The 22,522-nt window shown below is 38.9% G+C and overlaps 1 protein-coding gene across 1 annotated transcript in view; it reads left to right on the forward strand.

The window, feature by feature from the left end:
* Positions 1-22,522, forward strand: part of slc8a4b (solute carrier family 8 member 4b) — a 159,806-nt gene that overhangs the window by 132,361 nt on the left and 4,923 nt on the right. The window contains exons 13-16 of the mRNA XM_074661905.1: positions 6,260-6,366; positions 14,543-14,667; positions 15,659-15,758; positions 17,532-17,804. Coding sequence (XP_074518006.1) covers positions 6,260-6,366; positions 14,543-14,667; positions 15,659-15,758; positions 17,532-17,804 — 605 coding nt within the window. The remainder of the gene's footprint in view (positions 1-6,259; positions 6,367-14,542; positions 14,668-15,658; positions 15,759-17,531; positions 17,805-22,522) is intronic.

A 22,522-nucleotide genomic window follows, 5' to 3' on the forward strand; every position in this document is an offset into this window, starting at 1 on the left:
GGTAACCTGAGGTCTGTATATGAATCAGCCTCACTCAAGAAAATGAGTTGTTTGGAACTGCAGTTTTTTTTTCCTCTCTGAAAATCAGACACACACATTTTCAATGCACAAAAATAATGGAAAGCCGTCTTTCAATGCCTGACAACACACGCACAAACACTCAGCTCCCAGTGGCTGTAAATCAAAAGTAAAACTGCTGCCAGAAGAAAATGGAAAGTGATGGAGACAAAGATATAAAGAGAGCCAGTGTCCATTAAGTAATGCATGGAGGTCTCAGCTAATCAAATCAAACTGTCGCTCAATCATTCAATTCTATGAGAACTTTGGAGCCAAATGCAAAAACACACAAATATACACACAAACGCTCTCTGCAGCAATATAAAAACTTATCCATTAAAGTGATTTACAGCACACTATTTTCTGTAAGGGGCTTTTCAATCAACAGTACCTTTTGTTGACCTTTTTCACTCTGCTGTTCCTTTTTTTCACTGCTGTTTCAGTCTATTTCTGGCAGACTTCTGTGCTCAATGAACTGGGTATGTGTGGGTCCTTGTGTTTTCTGTCAGCCTGTTGACAGTTTGGGACTTTGATGCTAGGCTAGTGTCTGACAGATGAACTTTCTTTCTCCCTTTTGGGGAGCAGGTGTCGGAAAGTAACAAGGTGGAGGTATAGAGAGAGGGTGAGAGGGAAAGAAAGGGATTGAAAAATCAAGTTTTGTGTTGCAGTGTGTTGCAGCTCGGTCTGTATTTGAAGGGAAGACATCAGCTGGCCTAACAAGTCAACAGATTTTCTCTGAGGGAGTCCTTTTATATTTCAGAAGCTTGACATTACAATGAACGCTAAAGAAGCCCCAAAGCTACAAACATCAGAAATAACAGCCAACACTTATATTAACAATGGTGACAAATTACACAACTAAAAAGCTGCTGACCTGCAACACAAACAGGCTATGAATTCAGAAAACATGTAGAACTAAATACACAACACAAGGTTTTATAAAAGTTTAAAGTGATTGATGGTTTTGTTATAATATGTTTGGTAAAAGTTTAATATTATCCCTTAAACCAAATGGATCTTTACATTTTCCTCCTTTGTGCTGAAAAGTTTGAAGTTGTTTACCCGGTCTGTTGTATTGATTTTTTAAACTTAATTCAAAAGGGAACACTGAACATCCGCTCTAATTATAAACTTTCTCAAAATGGAAATTTTTAAGCCAACTCTTTAAGCAGATAGCCTGTCTACCTCCTAGACCCTGACTACAGCCTGTCGAAAACTCTTTGCAAGAAATCTAAAAACACATACAAACGTATACAGATTTTACAAAACAGATTTTACTAGTGGTGAAAATGAATTTTTATCAGCAGTATTAATGAGCCAGGTTAACACCCTAGCAGAGGATCACATTTATTGATGGCAGACCCCACCGTTAGAGGCGCTAACAGATGGATTACCCCACCTGTTGGGCTGATTTAAAGATGGCGGGTGTCATGCTCCTGTGTTACCATTTAAGATGTTTATGTGAAGAGAACAGAAAAGTAGAGATCGAATGGAACATGATGACAAATTTGGGAGACATAATTTTTCAGTAAACAGACGAGATAATGGAGGCAATCAAAGTCTCAAACCAGCAAGGCTCGCTGCCGTCAGTTTTGTAGGTTTGCTTTGCTCTTTGATCTGTGTGTTTCCTTTCAAGATGTGAATGTTAGAGTTCATCAGACAAATGCTTTTGGAGTTATTCACTGGGCATTGCTGTGGTGCTTGTTCTGCAAGGCAGCTTTCATATTACTTGCTGGATTGCTAAGGTCTTCTTCTGTTTGCTCAGAAATACCACAGGCATTTACCCTGTTCAAGATCTTTGGCCATACGTCCCCTTTCTCTTTGTTTGTTATCTTCGACGATTGACTTTGCTGACACAGCTGTTGGTTCATTCTCTATTTTTTAAATAAAATGTCCATTTCTTCACTAAAATTATTTCTTTGATGTTTTCTCATTGGCAGCATAACCACTCTCCATGTTTGTACTGTTTATGCATTGTGTGCATGGTTAATTAGAATTTGTTGCACAGGGGTTTTCCTTGGAGGCTCCCCTGACATGGTGGTCTGAACCTGCCTCGCTTTCATGGTGCAATTAGCAAACTGGACAATTTTTGGGAGTCATGTATGCAGCTAACCTTGTGGCCAAATAGGCCGTCCCATCACATTATGTTAAGACTAATGGTTCAGTTTGTGTAATGACTGGATGTGCATACAGGCCCAGATGTATACATACAGAAAATCCCACTGAATGTTTGCCTCCAACATGTTTTGTTAGATAAAAACATGTTTTAATGAGAAATCCGGCCATGTTTGCGTGCATCTGCCTGTCGCCTGCCACTGACCTGCAAAGGATAAAACATCCCAGAGTAAAACAGCAGCATCAACATCTCATATGCAGCTTAATGAACAAGGTGGACACTTCAGCTGCTCTAGACTGAGAACTGCAAGTGCATTCATGGCATTTTTTTGTTTGTGTGAGAAAATGTTTTCTAATTTCAAATTCACTCAAATGAACCATCACTTTGCATCAAAAGCAAGGGCTTCAAAAACCTTTATTATTCAATCAAAAGAGGCAAACTAGGCCTTCGACAGCCATTGTCAGTCCCCAGGATCAAATGTTTCTTTGAAGTGTCGTATATTTGAGCCACCCGCTGCTGCTGACTTGGCAAGGAAGCTGTTAAAAACCTTGTTGATTACTCTGATAATAGATGTTTTCCTGTGTAAGAAGTGTGTAATAGAAACTTAAGGCTTGAAAGCAATATTTCCTCCACTCACCCTGAGAGAAATTAGATGTTTATGAATGGAATACATGGATGGATTTAATTAAAAGAAACCAGGCACTCTATTTCTACTGTCTGACAATTAAGACTCTGGGAGCAACGGCTAATTTTCCAAGACTTAAGGTGCAAACAGAAATTATTCAGGTGGGATTTTGTTTCCAGTTCAAATTATCAAGTAAGACTTGAGAATGAAATTGTAGCAAAGAGATGGATGTCCGCAGCAAGTTTCAATCTGCTAATTTCTGTTTACAGGGATTAAGGATGGGTACGTTTGACATTTGAAACGATATCGGTACTCAACGGTACCAGTTTTTGATACTTTTTTGTGTTGATGTGGTAAAAATATCAATTTGTTTAATAATAAAATATAGATGTTTTTCAGTTTAACATATTTAATTTTTTGATATATAAACTTGCAATGCTGTGTTCATGTTCTGTATTGAAAATCGCCTAGTCTTCCACTCCCTCACAGTCTCAAGGATGTGTTTAGGTAACTAAACATGGTACCTTTTGATTTTACCTGAATCAGTACCTGGTACTTTTGAAATAATTTGGTCGGTACCTATAAAAGTACCTAATTCAGTACCCATCCCTAACGGGGATTAAAGAAAGCTTTGATAGTGGTCAGCTGAAACAAGTTGGTGTCAGGGTTGCATTAAGCTCTGCATTTTCAGTATTGGCATTAAAAATCTGTTCACAGAAATTAATGTGTGAGGAGAGGCCATGGTGGAGGAGAACGATGGGAAAGAGGGTAAAAAATAGAAAGCATCAGGCTGGGATATAGATGGAGAGGGGAGAGCACAGATGGGAGTGCTGCTACAACCAGCACCAACTATGAATAATGAAAGCACTACAGTGTGTGTGAGTGTGTGTGAGTGTGTGTGTGTGCATGTGTCTTGTGTGTGTAAATTGGCTAAATTAATGAATACATTTGCGTTAACCAGGAGCATGCTTCATTTTTCTGTGAGTGTGTGTGTGTGTGTGTGTGTGTGTGTGTGTGTGTGTGTGTGTGTGTGTGTGTGTGTGTGTGTGTGTGTGTGTGTGTGTGTGTGTGTGTGTGTGTGTGTGCAGTAAACTGAATTGTTTGAGCACATGGGGTTGCTGAATGTCTGTTTATACAAACCCTTGTATGTCTAATGCGTGTAACTTGTAATATGTAAACAAGATGTGTGCCCTTCACTGTTTATATGTAGTGCAGTTTGATCAGTGTGTGTTTTACCTGCTGGGTACAATGTTATCCCTAAATGTGTATGTCTGAGTGTGTACTTTGGTCCCTCTGAGTAAACTGAGTGTGTGTTGTTGTAAATCTCTCAGCAGAGTCTATTCCAAACATACCCCCTTTGCAGCCTCTCACTGCCTCGCCTCTCACCTAATAATTCTTCATAGGTCTCATTCCAACTGTTTTAAATCACTTAACCCTGTTTTTTTCCTTCATCCATCCTCCTTATCTCTCCGAGTGAGAATTTAATTGCTAAACCCAGCAATGGCACATTCTGTTTTCAATTATTCTGGTGACAGATTGACCAGCAAATGTTATGTTGTTTTGGAAGGATGCGTCCATTTCAGCCAGATGGAGATGAAAACTTCTTATTCTGATAATCAGACTGTGATTTTGTTATCTGAACTCACTATAATCTGCCTCTAGAAGAACTTATCAAACAGTTACCCTCTGGTTGGTTGAGCTAAAGTGAGCTGAAAATATGGATTAAAGATAGTGTCCCTGACTTACTTCACAGTGTTTCTTTCATATTTACATCCTAACCAGGGTAGTTTAAAAATGTTTTCAAGTACATTCACAAGTGTAGATGCTGTCAGTGCCAGAGCTCTCTCGCTTTGTTAAAGTCTGAATGTTGGCAGGAATGCAATAACAAGTCAAATATACACACAACAACTCCTGATTCTGTATTTTTCTTTATCTTAATTTTGGCGCATAAATGCCCAGGTACAAAAAAGTCTCTAATTTAGGTAAAAATGACATAATATTATGGTAAGATGTTTATTTCTGATGCAACAAAAGTGTGTTTGTGACAAAAAATATCAGGTTATTATTGCACATAAAAACGGGTCTTAGGATGTGTGACTGTTCCAGGAGTTGTGGTTTGGTTTGTGTGGTGTCACTTCCATAATTTTTTCTTCATGTATTTGTACAGGTCTGAGTCTAAAACGTATTTTCAAACTATATAATATGTGTTACCTTTGAAAGTGATTCTGGATTTTATTTTTTTTTTATTTTTTAATTTTGATCAGAGAAGAAATTTATCTTATTTAACAGTTCTTACTTAATTCAAAGATCAAGCTTTGTTTTCAGTACAAAAACAAAATTTTCGTTCTTAATTTAAGATACACCCAAAACTAAAGTTTGAAAAAAAAAAAATGCATTAAAAAATAAAACGACTAAATCTTAGAATCTGAAATCTTGGCAAGTCAGGGTCCGGTCAGCCAATGAATCATTTGCCAGAGTTTAATTAGGTTCTGCAGTGTATTTCTTTTGACACATACAGTAGTTTCATCGACCACAGTTAAGAGTATATTTAACTTAAAATTTGCGTAGTTAGTTGACCAGAAGTATTAAAAAAAGCTGCTGTGACAATTATAGCCTTATATACATAGAGGTAAGAGGTAATATTCCTCTATCTTCTTCTCTCGCTTTTCCCCCACTGAATGGTACTTTGAGTGTTTTTTCCCCACTGCTTTTACACATTTAAATGAACAGGTTTCACTTTTTCACACTTTCATCCTCTCCTTCCTGTTTTTTCGCTCTCAAACCAGAGCCAATATGTCAGAGTCACAAGTCTAGGTGGCACAACCAGGTGGAAAATTCACTCTGCTGCTTCCTCACTGTCTGTCAGAAACTGGTTCAGTGAAATAAACATCATGTAATCCAGGTGAAACAGTCCAAGAGACCGAAAACCAATGCAACACCCACTGAACAACAATAAACAAGAAAGATGAGCTGGACCAACCATGAGTTTTTATTTTTTATGTTGTAGCAAAGGTGTTATTGCAATTCACACAATTCACAGCCAATCAAACATCAGAAAGCTACATTTCAGGCCTAGCCCCCGGTGGCTTCTTATTAAAACTGGCTCAGACTGTAGCTGTGTGGTAAATTGCATCACTGTCAGCTGGAAAAGCGTATTAAAGTCTGGGGGAATTAGGCATCCACATATTGTCTGAGAACTCTACATTTGGTCATCTTTCTTGTGTTGTTACACATTTGTTAAGACAATGGTCCTCGTAATTAGGATCACATAGCTGTCCTCACCCATGCAGCGGCTCTTTGTAGCTGAGCAGTGAAACTGACCTCCTGTCTGATCACAGCCTGACAGGGTGAGAACCCTCACGTTTTAATAGACTTCTTACCATGAGGGAGAGCATAAAACTGAAAAGGTTAATTACCAAGAATGCACTCACTGACTCTAACCCTTTTCTTTTTTGTAACAGGAAGATCATCGAGGTGAAGATAATTGACGATGAGGAGTATGAGAAGAACAAGGCCTTCACCATCGAGCTGGGGGAGCCTGTTCTGTTGGAGATAGGGCAGAAACATGGTGAGTGTTTTTATATGAGCAGTTTACATGTTTGTGGCTGTTACGTTGAGAAGAGGAAATGTAAACCAGGAAGAAGTGCTAAACAGAGTTTTTATACCTCAAGAGTCTCAGGACTCTTTCACACCTCACTTTTACCGACAGGATGAGAGCAACAAAGGTGTGAAGCTTCCAAAATAAAGACTTCATTTTGGACTCAGGTTGATCTTGAAGCAACACCTTTTTTTCATAACAGCATAAAGTGCCAGAAACGCCATAAGCTATTTTTATTTGATTTAATTTCTACATACAGTCTTTGGTCTGTTCAGATCTTTTTACTTATCTCCTGACTAAGTTAGATGCCTCTTGGAGACCAAAGCAAACTTGTGTAGCCAGCTACAAATGTCTTAGCATTTGTGTGGAAACTTGCTTCTTTTTCACACATTTCTTTGTTTACAGTGTAACACAATACTCAGGAGACTGCAGAACATACTAAACCTGTATGAAACAGAAAGCAGCAAACCCGATCTGCAAAAGGACTGCAGAGCTTTTTTATTAATTTATTTATTTAATCTCCTTTTTTTTGCTTGCATGTTTATCGTGAGACTCAGGGGCTGTTTACATGACAACGGTTTTAGGCTGAAACGCAAAAGTTTTATTGAGTTTCAGCCTCGGGTTTACACAGAAACGGCGTTTCAGCCGACCTGAAATGCAAACTTTTGAAAACAGCCTCCTGAGTGGGGTTTTTCTGAAATGCTCCCGAGACTGTTGTCGTGTAAACAGTAAGCCGGCGTTTTAAGTGGAAACGCTGACGTCACACTCCACTTGCGCGTATTCAACAGGACAACAGTATTGTTCTTACGATAGTAGAGAACTACCATGATGTGCTTGTGCTGCTCAATCTGCTGTATCTGCTGACTGTCTTTCAACAAAATGAGCATCTGTTGCTCCAATTTTTAACTTAGTATTCCCGCTCAACTCTACTTCGGTAGAGATCTCCCAAAAGCTGCTTCTAGACAAGACAGTTATAGCACCACCTACAGGCCTGGCATGCTTACTACAGCGTTTTCAGTCCATCGGCGTTTCCGTGTAAAAGCAGATTTTTTTCACTGCGTTTTCACAGTGTTGTATCGTTTTCAGATGAAATGCTGTCGTGGAAACGGGGCCTCAGTTTCACTGTACTTACCAATCGGCAACCTCCAAGTCTGGGAATATGAGACAATTTGGAAGTGCTAAAATCTGCTGTTTCTGGAGCGTTCAGCGCTTCAGGCTGGCTCTGGTAGAAGTGGAAGTCACATACACACCAAGCCAAAAAAAGCTGTTTTAAAGCAGAAATTAACCTATTTACAGCCTGGTACAAAAACATCTCCTGTCTGAGTCGCTAATTTTACTACCAGCTCCCACTGTATGGGAGGTGGATTTTTTTCTAACTCGGCCGTTCGGAGGATATTAAGATTAAGATCGCGAGCTCCCCCAATAAGAGGCACAGCTGAGGGTCACGTGACCGACAGGCGCCCTATGGCTGTAGGCGAAGCCCTTGCCACTACCAATATGGCCGCTATAGCCGATGTGCTTCATTTTCTCTTTCAGAAACAGACGGGTGATGTCTGCAAGACTACGTCCATGTTTTATACAGTCTATGGTACTTACGCTCTCTACTGAAGTTTCAGTGTCTACCACATAGCCCCAATGCCCCCCAAAACCTGAGATAGAACAGATGGGCAGCAGGAGCCAGTACATCACTGGGGTTTTCAAGTGGGCAACCCCCCACTGATGTTTGGTTAGATTCATTGACTGAGTAATTAATGGACAAAGTCCCCCCCGACGTCACCCGTCTGTTTTTGAAACAGACTTTTGAAGCTAACCAGCTATAGGGGCCATAGTGGAAGTGATGGGGGCTTCGAGTACAGCTATAAGGCCCTCATCAGTCATGTGAGGTGAGCTCACAATCTTAATATCCTCTGAATTCTGGAGTTAGAAAAACATTCACCCCCCATACAGTGTGTGCCAAAAGTGGAACAAGTGATTCAGACAGGAGACATTTTTGAACGAGGCTGTAACAAGGTTAAATTCTGCCATCAAAATGACTTTTGTGGCTTGGTGTGTATGGGACTTTCGTTACTTCCGGAGCCAGCCTCAAACGGACACTCGAGAAACAGCAGATTTTAGCACTTCCGCATTGTCTCATATTCTTAGACCGGAGGTTGCCGCTTGGTGAGATCAGGCTCACAACAGTTAGCCTTGGGATCAGGGGTAACCCCTCTCCATGCTCGTTGCCATCATCCATTATATTCACCGTCAGGACACCTTGATTCACCAACGCAACACAAACAGTGTCTTCACATTCAACAGATCCAGGCTCTGTACAGGCAAGCTGGTACTACCTGTCCCCACACATGGCCTCCTGTGGCCCCCACCACCTCAAACACAGCTTGAGGAAGAGTCTGTAGTAAGACGGGTGAGGAACTAGAATCCATCCCTGGCTCTAATCTCCAACTTTCATGAAGGGTGAGAAGAGAGAAGAGCAAGAACAAAACCAAAGAGCCAATAAAAATCTTCCTTCAAGTTTGGTTTTGGCTCAAACCTAAATTACTTCTGCCTATCCAGATCCACTGACTTGTCCTAACTGCTTCATCTGACACTTCCCTTTACTTTCTTTTGCAAGTTCTGTCCATGCACTTCCAATTCCCCCAGTAGTGAGTTAAATGATTGTGCTATAAACCCTGATCATCCTTTGTCTACTGGAAAAACCCTGACTTTACAACCTCACCTGTCTTTGTTGCCAAGTCTGTATATGTAAGCTTTTTCCTTTGATACGCCTCCCCCACTCCTCCCAGTCCTCCAGGGCACTGTCTTTCCACTGACTGGCCAGACGAACATTATTTCAATCATAATCACCCTTTAGGAGACCTGAGTAATGCCTGTTTGGAAGTTCGTTCAAACAAAGAGGCTTAACTCTCAGCTTATCCCTGGCTTACTCTTGAGGTACAAACCTGAAAAGAAAATAAGTGTCTTGTGTTTCTTTGCAATTCAGTGGTGTTAAGTTTGCTGGATTTGGACCAAAAAGCAGATTTATACAAGGTAACCAGAACATGACTCAGTACAAAGTTGTGGAATCAGGAAGATTAGATTTACTATGAAATGAATATTAATTGGCAGGAAGCTCCTCTGAACGTTGACACTTTGAAAATAATTGTTTGAAGTTGACTACAAAATACAAGCAGAGAAAAACTTTTCTTTTGTCCCTATTAGCTGTGATGATCAGGTTCCTCCCTCAGTCGAAGCTCTGCACTTTATTATCCTTCATTATGAATTCACACAGTTAATGTAGAACTATAACATCAAAGCCTTTCAACTTGTTATAAATGTAGGAAGCTTGGGCTGAAATTTCAAAGAGCTCATTACAGCGAGAAGAAAGCTAATCCCTGTCAGGTAACTTAAGGCAAAAGTTTCAGCAATCAATGAGAAGTTCCTGCTGCTTGTTCTGTTTCGACCTTTCTGTTCTAATACATTTCCATAGCATGGAAAGTTTATATGATTAAGAGAAAGACAGTGTGGAGTAACTTTCAGGGTGACATTTCACTTGAGGGAGACATTCTCTTTGGCTCATTTAAATTCATTTTGACACACTTTTTGTTACTGAATTCGGTCTTGCTCTTTGATTGCAGGTTTGTATGCATTCATTACTGGGCAAAAAGCAAATGGAGGAGGAACATGCCCTTTTAACTGCTCCTCCCTATATTTTGTCAGGCATTTCCACATCCAGCTCTTCTTCCAACACAGATTGCATATAGAGTAATGAGGTGGTGTACAGATTCACTGAGAACAACTCAACGTATTTGAAATTAGGTTTGTTGGTGAAAAATTTGTCCATGTTTATGATAAACATATCAAACAGGAAACATTCAAACAGCATAACATGACTCAAGTCTTACAATTATTCAGTCCCCTGAAGATAACTGTTTATGAGAGGACACATTTGTGAATCAGGTGTTGGTGCAACTCAAAAGAGCTTTATTAGTTGCATCAGGTGTGCTTTAGACAAAACACATTAAGTAGGTTTTCAGATAAAAGCAGCATGCAGCGCAGGAGCAGCATTTTGGGTGTGCCCAAAGGTCCTAAGCTCATCCTTAACTTTTCTTACTTTATATATATATATATATATATATATATATATATATATATATATATATATATATATATATATATATATATATATATATATATATATATATATATATATATATATATATATATATATATATATATATATATATATATAGTTGAATCATCCATCTGATGCAAAAAAGGAGTTATAAAAAAAGCAATTAGAGGTGACAAAAGCAACCAAATCTGCTTCAAAACCTCACAAAGCAACAATATTGTCAGTCTTTTTTTATATATATAAAATTAATGATCTACAAACATTTGTGAGTTGTCTGGCCCACCCAAAACTGAAATCCCGGCTCCACTCCTGATGAGCATCAAACATCCTATCAATAGTAAGCCCATAATAAGGCACTAAATATGTACCCATCAAAAAGAAAACAAATATATAAATTAGGGGATCGCAGGTGCTCACTTGAACCCCACAGAAAATCTGATCGAATATTTTGAGTTCCTTTTGTGGGGCTTTTCATGCCTTTCTTAAGACAGGAGACACAAAGAAAAGTGGAAAGAGTAGGAAAGGGTGCAAGAGTGGGGAGAGACATGGGAAATGAGCCACAGGCTGGACTTGAACCACCCACCCAAGTCTAAACCTCATAGGGCGTGACGTAGACCACTTGGCCTTCTGCATCCCAGGGTTAAATAGTTTGAGCGTAACTGCAAAGAGCAGGTATTTCTGCACATCATTGAAAAAGCAACTTTCAATACAGCGTGAGTGGTGCAGGAGAAGTATTTTTGAAGGTTTTACAGCGGGAAACTGGATCTGCTAATGAAGGTGATGCCTCATGAATCCAGATTCGTCCAACTGTTAAGATGTCATCAGAATAATCAAAACGCATTTTATCTATCTGTGCATTCATTTACTAATGGGGTGCATCTGGGATAATTTTTTTTCATGTGTCACTAAAAAAAAGAAAACATGGTGGATTAATTAGCAAAACCCTTTCTTTCGTTCAGCCCGGATATGCCTTGTTATGGAATTTGACTCATCCTACATGTGCTTGTATCACACACCTAAGATCATTCACTCCTTACACACCACAGGGTCTCACTCCTGTTTTATACCTGAGCACATCATTGCACATCCTCTATACTGAGATGTTGACAGAATCCCTCTGTGGTCCACACTCCAGATGTCAGTCATAGGGAGCCAGTAGCCCGCAGCATGTTTCATTATACAGAAGCTGGAGTGGGTTTTATAACACTGTCACACAGCGAGTGGATATTTATACCATACATACACCCAGCAACACATACAGTGTATCCCATACAGCGCAGTGCATTTCAATTACAGCTGCTCCACCCTGATACCAGCTGACTCAATTAATGGCTGTCAGTGTGTGTGGAGAGGAGCTGTGGAGATGTTCAGTATGAATGGGGGTGGGCGGGTGTAGAAAGATAGAGGAGTTGTTCCATAGCAGAGATGTTAAATCCTCAGGGGATTCATATTTTTAATAACATAGAAAAGCTTGGATTTCCCCTGTGGAGCATCAGTGTTTGAATGCTCGAATTTACATTCAGACTTTAACGACTCCATACGCATGTTATTAAAAAAAACACCACAGCAAAATGTTACAACAACTGATGCTGCTGTTGCCTTAAGTCAAATTAAAAATGTTACATGATACGTATCCAGTTCCAATGTTATGCAGGACTTTAATGAATAAAAATTAGTAAATTAAAAAAGGAGATGTTTAAATACCTGAGGGAGAATAGAAAGTTAAACACATTGTTGTTGGTGTGAAAGCAGATGGATGCAGCTTTGAAGGGATCTGAATCTCAACAGCTGTGTGAGAGTATTAGAAACCCTGTGTAGAGAAATTAAACATCCAATCTAACTAGAAACTAGAAGCCCTCCAGCTCTAATGCAAGATCTGCAAACATTTTTTCAACTAACTAACAAGCGTTTTAGTTTGTCCAGCAGTGATATTGATCTCTGACACTTACAGAGCCATTTGTTTATTTGGATTTGATTTTAAATTCTACAGCTGTTATATCTGAGTATTTATCTGAGATATTTGTGATTCCATTGCGAAATACTCTGCCTCTGAAAAAAAAAACAGATAAAGGATCTCTTATAATTCAAGTTTTCTCTTATGTTATCCCTGGAATTTTCCAACAAATGTTATTTCAGGTTGTGCAGCTTTGAAGGTTATAAAATATACTTCAGTATAAGCAGAAAACAGGGCTTTAGTCACAATTTTCAGTGAATGAAACCTGATTGACACATCTTTCGAGTTTGAATGTAAAAGATGTGAATTATTCATTACAGGTTACTCTGTTGGCAAGAAAGTAGAATTTTTGGTTTGTATTGAGTTTATGACCCAATCAGACTGATGGATATAAAAGTTTTTTCTGTCTGTTTATAATGAGAAGAATGTCCTGTAAGTTTCTGGCTCTGTTGTAAAAGTGGAAAAAATGTCTTACACTAAGTAAAATCTACATTAAGGGTTATTTCACTAGCAAGAACCCTACATCGTCATAGCATTAAAAAGGTTTATTAACGTAAACATAAATGAGGAATTAAATGTTGTATAATGCAAGCGTTGTGGAGAATCTTTGAAAAGGTGTCCACTGTGATTCTGGGCACGACAGACCCCCTTTGTTAGGACCTTATGAAGAAGGAAAGCAGTGGTAACCAAGAGATAAGGGTGGGTTGAATTGAATTGAACTGGATTGAACTGAATTAAATTGGGTTGAACTCATTTGAACTGAACTGAACTGAACTGAACTGAATTGAAATAAACTGAATTGAATTGAGTTGAACTGAACTGAACTGAACTGAACTGAACTGAACTGAACTGAACTGAACTGAACTGAACTGAATTGAAATGAATTGAAATGAAATGAAATGAAATGTTCTGAACTGTACTGAACTGGACTGTACTGAATTGAATTGAATTGAATTGAAATGAATTGAATTGAATTGAATTGAATTGAATTGAATTGAATTGAATTGAATTGAATTGAATTGAACCGAACTGAATTGAACTGAACTGAACTGAACTGAATTGAATTGAATTGAATTGAATTGAATTGAACTGAATTGAACTGAATTTTTTTCCAGCAGTCAACAGACAGACAGAACAACAGACAGACCATATTGCACATCAAACTCAAAGTACTTTTTAAAATGCTAAAAATCCTAACTTTATGAAATAAAATTGAAACAATTTGTCAGACCCATAATCATATTTAACTAAAAATTCAAAACAACACAAACTAGCATACTTCACAAACAGTTTAACAAAATACATCACATTAATACCCGACCATAAAAAAACTTCTATTTCAGTGATAATATGTTCAGATCATCTCAAACATTCTTTTATCCCTTATAAACATTCTGAAACTTGTTCAGTCTCTTGGATACCTGGAAATGAAGTTCAAGATTTGTGATGCCGTCATTACAAAAAAGCTTAGAGCAATTTTCTTTAATGAAGCAGAAAACTCACCTTTTAATGCCCTGGTCGTCATGGTTTTAATACAGCAGAGTGACGTACATTGTCTGAGCTGATTATTCACACAACACATCAGACACGTCATCCATACAAAGAAATCTTTAAAAATCTGTTTACAATGCTTTTTAGTCAGATTATAATGATGACAGCTCCTTTCAATCAGGCATTATCACAGGTTGTATAAATAGTGTTTGATGGCTGAAGGGTTAGTGCAAAAGGTCATTGAGTAAAAGAGATCTACGCAGTGAGTAAAGGTAATCGTTGCATGATATGCCTGAAAGCCATTAGGCTAGCTCTCAGGTTTCTGAAGATGTGTTGTATCTTTTGTTGTAATTACACCTGGCATTGGTGACCTTTACCTGTCAACCACGTCAAAACACAATCCAGAAACACATGGTTACGTATAAAAAAGTTGCATAAGGTTCAGGAGAAAGTTACTGATTTAAAGGTAAGGTGGATATGACCCAGTTTTAAAATAAAAGGCTTCGAATTGGTTCTTTGAATTTGTCCTTTGTCTATTCGTATTTGTATATCAACCGTTGTAGATTACTGACCTGTTGGTTTCTCTCCAGGTGACTCCAATGAGAACAAACCAGTTGTTGGAGCAGAAGAGGAAGAAGTGGCCAAAATGGGCTGTCCCAGTCTGGGTGAACACACACAAGTAGAGGTGGTCATAGAAGAGTCCTACGAGTTTAAGGTGAGTGTGTTAGTATGTGGATCCTCATCAGAATCCTCACCTTCATTCACAGCAGCATGTTCATGTCGTCATTCTTTCACAATCTGTACTGCAGAAGCTCTTCAATAAGAGTTATTAGCTTATTAGTTAGATTTAAAGTCTTGTGATAAGCACCACTTCAGTAGCAATGAAGTTACTAGGATAAAGATCTTAAAAAATGACCTCAAATGCAAATTTGATCTAAAATTATTTAATATGAGCATCAGCTGCTCTGGTTCAGAGGATGAATTATTCATTTTGTTAACATGTAATGGACTCTCTAATGAGAGGCTGTCATTTGGATGGTAGATTTGTAAATAGGCAACAAATAATGTATTCAAGCTGTCATTTTTTCCAGCCCACAACAAACTTCAGAGAAAGAAAGTTGCTGCGTGGTGTCCAGCACCAGTAAACCAGCCCACAAGCGTCAATAATTTTGAGATTTTTTATTCAGTCTTATTCAGATTTTTTTCACGTTTTTGCTTTATGTTCCATTTATTCATTTATTTATTTGTACTTTTGTTGGACATTTCATTTGCTCATTTGTCTGTCTGTGTCATTTTTCATGTGTTTGTGTGTGTGCCTGAGTAGAGAGCAGTAGATGAGCTTCTCTGGCGATCTAAACAGGTTTTAAATCTTTCATAACTTTCAGTTCTTCTGTGCATGCAAAGCTTTTTTTCTCTTCTTCTACCACTATCTTCCCTTCTGGATCTTGCAGCGTTGTATTTATTAGCACATCCTGTATGTCAAACTTTCTGTGTCAGGAAATGGTGAATTTTCAAATCTATCTTTCAAGACGGGATCTAATTCGAGTGGTCTGAAAATATCACTTTAACCTTTCTGCGCCTGTGTGGCTGTTTCTGGATTAACATCTTGAGGGTTCTTTCTTTCCTATTCTGCTCTTTTTCTGCATGTTTGCTTTTGTGTGAATGTGTGTTGATGTGTCTGTTTATGGGTGGTTGTGTATGTGTAGAATACGGTGGATAAGTTGATCAAGAAGACAAACTTGGCCTTGGTGGTGGGAAGCAGCAGCTGGAGGGAGCAGTTTGTCAGTGCTGTTACTGTCAGTGCAGGTAACAAACAAACACACACACACACACACACACACACACACACACACACACACACAAACAGGGGACATAAGTCATTTTGAGTTATGTAAAGTGGCTTTGCTTGACTTCTCTCTTGACAGCGTTTTGAAACGATGATGGATGATGAAAACTTTCAGAAGTTGAATGTTCACATCAGCGTTTTATTTTGTACCTTTCTATGACTTCATCCAGTCTGACTGTAGTGTTTCTGTCCAGGCTTTGATGGGCCTATATACACTAAATAAGGCTATTTTTGATGACACTATTTATAAGTCTTCCTGTAAGAGAACTCAGAGGGTCGACATTTTTATCCATCCTTGCCAATACTACTAAAACTGTTTTCTAATCTATATTCCAACTGTGACGCTACAGCCACTTAGCATGCTTTAGCATTATGGCTGGAAACTGGAGGTGTTGGCAGGTAAAACCTTTGGACGGAGCCAGGGTTCCTGTTAAGCTCTAGTCCCTTTTCTACTCTAAAGTAATCATCACCTGGCTCTGTCAGAGCAGCTGGTGTAATCAGTCTCCTCAGGTAGAAGTCAAACAAAGCGTGGTATGTGCCATCCTCAGCATGCTGAAGCTACATCTGTTGATAGTTTGTAGAGTTGGAAGAAGTTGTTTTTGCCAAAAACCACCAAGTCATACCTCTTCAGTTGTCAAAGTACGGTTGATTGAGCTCTCTAACTATCCCATTAGCATTAGCAAAAAGGCTTATAACTCAAAATCTGTTAGGATTACTTTTTTCCCAAATTTTTTTTTTTTTTTTTTTGAGAACTTCTTTTTGTCCTTGAGTAAGTTAAACGTCTATAAACTTTTGGGACAACATTAAGAAGAAATAAAATAGTTTTGAACGTTAATAAAAGTCACAGTTTCATGACATAAAAATCATAGAGTTACAGGAAAAGAACTTTTGAGAATAAGCAGAAAAACATCAAAGTAATGGATTTATGAAAATAAACAGCTGAGTATAATACAGTCACAGTTGAAAAATAAAAATTTGAAAACAAAACAGTAAAAAATAAACAAAATTCACAGGATGAAGATCATAAATTTACAATTTATTTGAACCTAAATTGTATAACAACGTGTATAACCGCGTCACATAAAAGTTGAATTTTTATGTTCCTGGAGCTTTAATTTTATGAGAAAAATGATGTAAGAAAAAGCTTTAATTAACCGTTATGTAAAATAATGAGATGGGGATATCAGATGGCGAGCCAGCAGCTTGAAATAAAAGAAGTAGTAATTTGGACTCAACAACTGATAACAAACAGACTATCAGCCAGCCTTTTCTCATAGTTTTCCATAGTCAATGCAGGATGCTACTTTCTATGACACTGTGTTGCTGATGTGGTCAAAGACTGAGCGGTCAACCATGATATGAAACTTATACTCAACTTTGCAAAACCATCCAAGCCTTTTACAGTACTGCATGGATCTGGATGCTCTCCTTGTACACCCCTTCAAAATAAAATACACACTAACTGTTTACTGAAATTCTCCTAAGAGAACAACTTTATCCCCTTAAATTTGCTGGATATAGGAGGCAGAAAAATAAATGCTCCTGAAATTCCCTTTTTTCATTCCAAACTGTATCCCTAGAAGTGAGTTTTTGTTTATTTTCTGTGAAAACTTTAGATAACACTTTCTACTCAAATTTCTATTTGTTTTATCTATTTCTTGGTTCTTTTATTAATTGTCTGTTCTCGATTTCTGTTTTTCTTAAACTATTACAATCTTCGGATGTACCTAAAGGAGATGACGACGAGGAGGAGAGTGGCGAGGAGAGGCTGCCGTCCTGTTTTGACTACATCATGCACTTCCTCACCGTCTTCTGGAAGGTTCTGTTCGCCTTTGTGCCGCCAACAGAGTACTGGAACGGCTGGGCGTGCTTCATTGTTTCCATATCACTCATCGGTGTCCTGACGGCCGTCACCGGGGACCTGGCGTCACATTTTGGCTGCACGATAGGACTGAAGGACTCGGTGACTGCTGTGGTGTTTGTCGCACTGGGGACATCAGTGCCAGGTGAGATGATGTGGTGAATTGTGTTGAGTAACCTCTTTCAAGCTTTCAGGTTGTACCTTCTGTAATGTTGTTGAAAGAGACCAAACTGAATCCACCATTAGCTGGTTTGGCAACAGTGATGAGAAAGAACTGCCAATGTGGGGGTAACTTTTCCAGAATTTCATCCAGAACTATTGAACCATCAACTCGAGATATTCAAGCTTTTACTCCATTACTTGGTAACATTATGTTACTCATGCACCTGTGCAACCGCTGCTTTTGGTTACTGAACTTGAACTCATACAGCGTTACATGTGTGACCCACCTTTTTGTTTCTGTGCAACTGGGTTCAGGAGATAGGAAAATAATGAACAGGACACAAACGTATGACTTCTCCAGCCACGGCTTCAGCACAACGAGCCAGATTTTGGCACAAACAACTGTTTTATGGCAGATACAGCAGCTATCTAAAAACACCAAAAGCAAAAGCATAACAAATACAGAACTGTCTGCTACACCTGCAACATCTCAGTCGAGAGAAGTGATGTCTGGGAGCACTCTGACAAAAATGATGATGTTAATTAGCAGAGCAAGATGTTTGCATTCCATAAAAATACTAGTTTGATGCACAAGGAGAAAACAGCAGAGACAGAAAACAGGCAGTCTCACATCACAGCTTTTGCTGGCCATGTTAGCGCACGCTGTTGTGATTTTTTATTTATTTATTTATTTAAATTAGGACAATGCATATTAATCAACATATCAGCAAAAGCTTCAATGTAAATATGCCAGAGTTAGCACAATAGCTAGTTTACATCCGCAGTCCTAAGGCAGGTAAGGACAGTTAACATAGACACATACAAGCGAAACAGAACATACACACAGACATTACACCAACAACATGTAGTTACAATAACACATTAAATCATTCTCACAAAGTTTGAGAGTCCTCAAAATATTTTAAAAAACTGAATAAGGATGATTTAGTGTGAGCATTTTTGGTTGGTTTTTAACCAACATTTCAGAGCTGTTTTAAAGGCTGAGGAGGTGCCACAGTTCCTGACGTGGACTGGCAGTGTGTTCCAAGTTTGTGAGCCTCTGATTGACCCCACCAATTGGCCAAATTTAGTCCTACGCCATTGTGTGTTACAGTCTCCTCTGGTCAATGCTCTGGTATTTACTCCATCACTAGTTTTTTACCTTTAAAATCCCTTAAGGGAGGAGGAGCAAGTCCATTTAAAACTTTAAAAATGAGGCAAGCATCCATAAATATTTGATAACTATCAAAATCCAAAATGTTATACTTACTTAGGATGTTACAGTAATGATAATGTTGAGACTTTTTGTCCATAGTTTTGATGAAGGAGAAGTCCTCAGAGAGCTGACGGTGTTTGTCGAGCCAGTCAAAGCTAGTCGAGGAGTACAAGCCACCATCAACAGCTATGAGAGTTGAAAAAGATGTATGTAAAGTCTATAGTTCCAGTCTAGAGGTTTGTGTCCAACAGTCCTTTTTTTTTCCTTTTTGTTTCTAGTTTAAAAATGATAATTGTCTAGTACTCATTAAGGTATTTTGAGTAATCGTTTGTAGGGCATGGAATGTTAGAAAAATGTTAGTATCCAAGAATTTCTTTAGCCATACTCCAAGCCCCTCTCCTAAATAAAAAGAAACAGTACCCACATTTCAGATATGACACCTAAAAAGAAGGAGGTCTGATCCTCCCTCCTCTATCTGATTGTAATAACAGCCGCCCGCAGCAAACAGCCTGAGAATCAAAATTGAATTGTAAAGCAAACGGTAGCTCCTTCACAGCCTCCAGCGTACCCCGCCTGCAGAGGACATGTTGTCCCAGGGCCTTAATTCAATTCCCTTCCTCATCCTCTCGTCAGCCACTTTATTGTTGCCCCTTCATATGATTTATAGAAACAGCTTCTCTGCGACTCTAGCAGGCGCTAACTTTGATGGCTTGCAGTTCAGTCTCAGGAATGTAGAGTTTGAATCAGTTTCCTCAGCAGCTATGTTATAGAGAGGATTACATTTGGAAGAAATTAATGCAGATTTGATCACTGTTAGCAGCATTGCCCCTGTCACGAAAACACAATGGCTTTGTTTTTTTGCTATTGTTGCTATTGCTGTTGTTTCTCATACTATCTTTACACTCTGGATCCTTTTTCTTTTTGATTTTGATTCATTTTCATTATTTTCTCTCTCCTCTCTCTTATTCCCTTGTCTGCTCTTTCCTCACACTCTGTCCTCACTTATCTCCTAAACTTGCTCTTCTGCCCCATCCCGGTCAATTTGTTATTCTGACTCGCTGTTACCACGCTCCCTCCCTCTCTGCTCTTCTCTTATTGGCTGTTATGTTTTCACTATTGTCTCATCCATCATTCCTAGGGTGCTGTGCTACCAAAGGTGTGTGTGTGTTGTGGGAGTAAAAAAAAAGTGTGTGTTCTCTGACAAGGTGATGCAAGCTTGGATGCAGCACATCCCATAGGTCATTATATCTTTCTCAGGGAGTGTGTGTGCTCTCTTCTGTGTGTGTGAGTGTGTGTGTGTGAGCGAGAGTCTGATCGCCCTCAAGCCTGTTAGCAGCATTCATCTCCTCTCTTGTTTCCTACTTTCTGCCTCATAGCCTTCCCTCCTACAGATTAATAAAAGCATTTCTGTTTTCTTTCAGTGGAGACTCACTGGAGGATTATCCATCCACTTACACCAGATTTGCAGATTCAGGCAATTAGAGGGCAGAAGCTGATCGGCTTGAATTGAATGCTGTGAACTGCTGAATGTTTCAGGCTGTTAAAGGGTTTTATGGAGCTCATTTGTAACCATGTGAACCATTTGAGTAGCACTGTGGTTTGATACTCAAATAGTTCTGCAACACTCCCTCAAATCCTTCAGAGATGAACTCTCTAAAAAAGAACTGAGGAGGTCTTGACTTTTGATTTGTGTCATACTGAAGATGCTTTCGGTGCATGTTTGCCAGCCCGGTCCAGTGAAGGCTTGTGGGCAAATGTGTTCAGAACTGCTTACTACAGAAGAAACTGTCAAAATTATGTTCCATCTTTTATCCATGCTAACAGCAAACATTGCAATTTTGTCTCATTTGATGGAGGTTACTGCTCCCCAAACATTTATTAATGACAAATCACTCATGCCAAAGCAATTTTAGGCTACTGGAAGCCGAACCATAGCAGTCATTACTCCTTGTAATGCACATTTAAATTGACATTTTAGGGCTTGGTTTAGGAGACAGATTGGTTTCATGTGCTGAGCAAGGCTGGCTGAAGGAAAATTAGCCAGGGGCCGAGGAGAGAGGGGAGGGTCACTGGTCACAAAAAGGTTGTAAAAATTGTAAATGTGCAGTCCAGTAATTACACTCTTGGTCTGCTTTCCACTTCCTATTCTGTGACACTGTGGAAAAGGCCAGGTTTGCTTGATGTAGAAAAACCAATAATTATAACAATTCAAAGGCCTGGAATTACACAAAACTGTTAACATGATGTTTTTAAACCCCTAATTTAGTCTTTAAGGAGGTCACAAACAGGAAAGAGACACTAACAAAGTTGCCGATTCCTGCATATGATGCAATAAATCTCATCATTTTGTCATCGACTGTATTGCCAGCATTTTGCAACAGGCCTGTGTGTATCAGTAGCAGCAGTAAATGTGCAGTTTCATCACAAACCCTTATTCCCCCGCATGTAAACAAACACAAACTTTTCTTTTTGTGTGGTCTGTTACAAACAGGATTACAACTAACGCCCCTCAGGAAAGTTTAGAGGATTTTTTCACACGCTGGGATATGAATTTTAACAAATCTAGCTCACACACAAATAAGTATTGAGGCTCATCTCACCAGCATGTCTAAAAATAGAAATAAGCTAAGACAGGGGTTTAACAACTGGCAGCCCTGGTGCTCTAATCTCAGCATATTTTACCCAATTCTTCCAACGGTTTGAGCACCAAACAGCTTCAGTCACATATACCCACAGCATTTGTATCATTTACTGCTGCTGTCCCTCTGATTAGGATGTAAATATAGAAAAAAAGCATCCAATCAATGGGGGGTTTAGCCTGGATTAAACATGAAATGCTCGATCTTTAAGTGCTCATGAGAGAAAACTCACCATGTTTAGATCATTTTTTTGCTTCTTAAACAGGAAACTATGAAGATGTGTTTGTTTTTTTTCTGGTAAGTTACCTGTACTGAAGAGAAAAACATTATGAAAGCTTTACTGGGTTTTTGCTATGTCTTCCCGAATTTAGAGGCGGTGAGAGTGCATTAAAGTTTGACAGTGATCTTGAAAAAGTCTCCCTTCTAGATATATCCTAATCCATACCTTAAAATGAGATTATCAGCCCAATGTAGGTTATTTCGAAATGCTACTTCCTAGCTTCTTTTGTATCTTCCCAATTGGGTCAAGCAAGACTGGATTGATTGACAACACAACCAAGTCTCTTTGACAACACCACGCTGACAAATTTTAGAGGTGAGAAGAGAGATCTGTTTTTTCTCTGCTGGAAACGATTTCTGTGATTAATTTTGTAGTGATGGTGGATACAGGAGCCTAAATGTCAGACAAAAAAGAACAGAAGAGCAGAAGAAAGCTAAACAGGAGAGTGATACAGCCGAAGCTAAAGGCTAACACAGGAGCTAAACTGTTTGTGATAATGTTCATTCCAACCCACAGTCAGCAGCTATTCTGCAGTGGTCTGTCAGCAAAATGAAGAGTGAGGTTAC

This window comes from Halichoeres trimaculatus, unplaced genomic scaffold (genome assembly GCF_033239565.1).
Source record: "Halichoeres trimaculatus isolate MK-OKI-2021-1 unplaced genomic scaffold, fHalTri1.1 fHalTri1_scaffold_22, whole genome shotgun sequence".
Taxonomy (NCBI): Eukaryota; Metazoa; Chordata; class Actinopteri; order Labriformes; family Labridae; genus Halichoeres; species Halichoeres trimaculatus.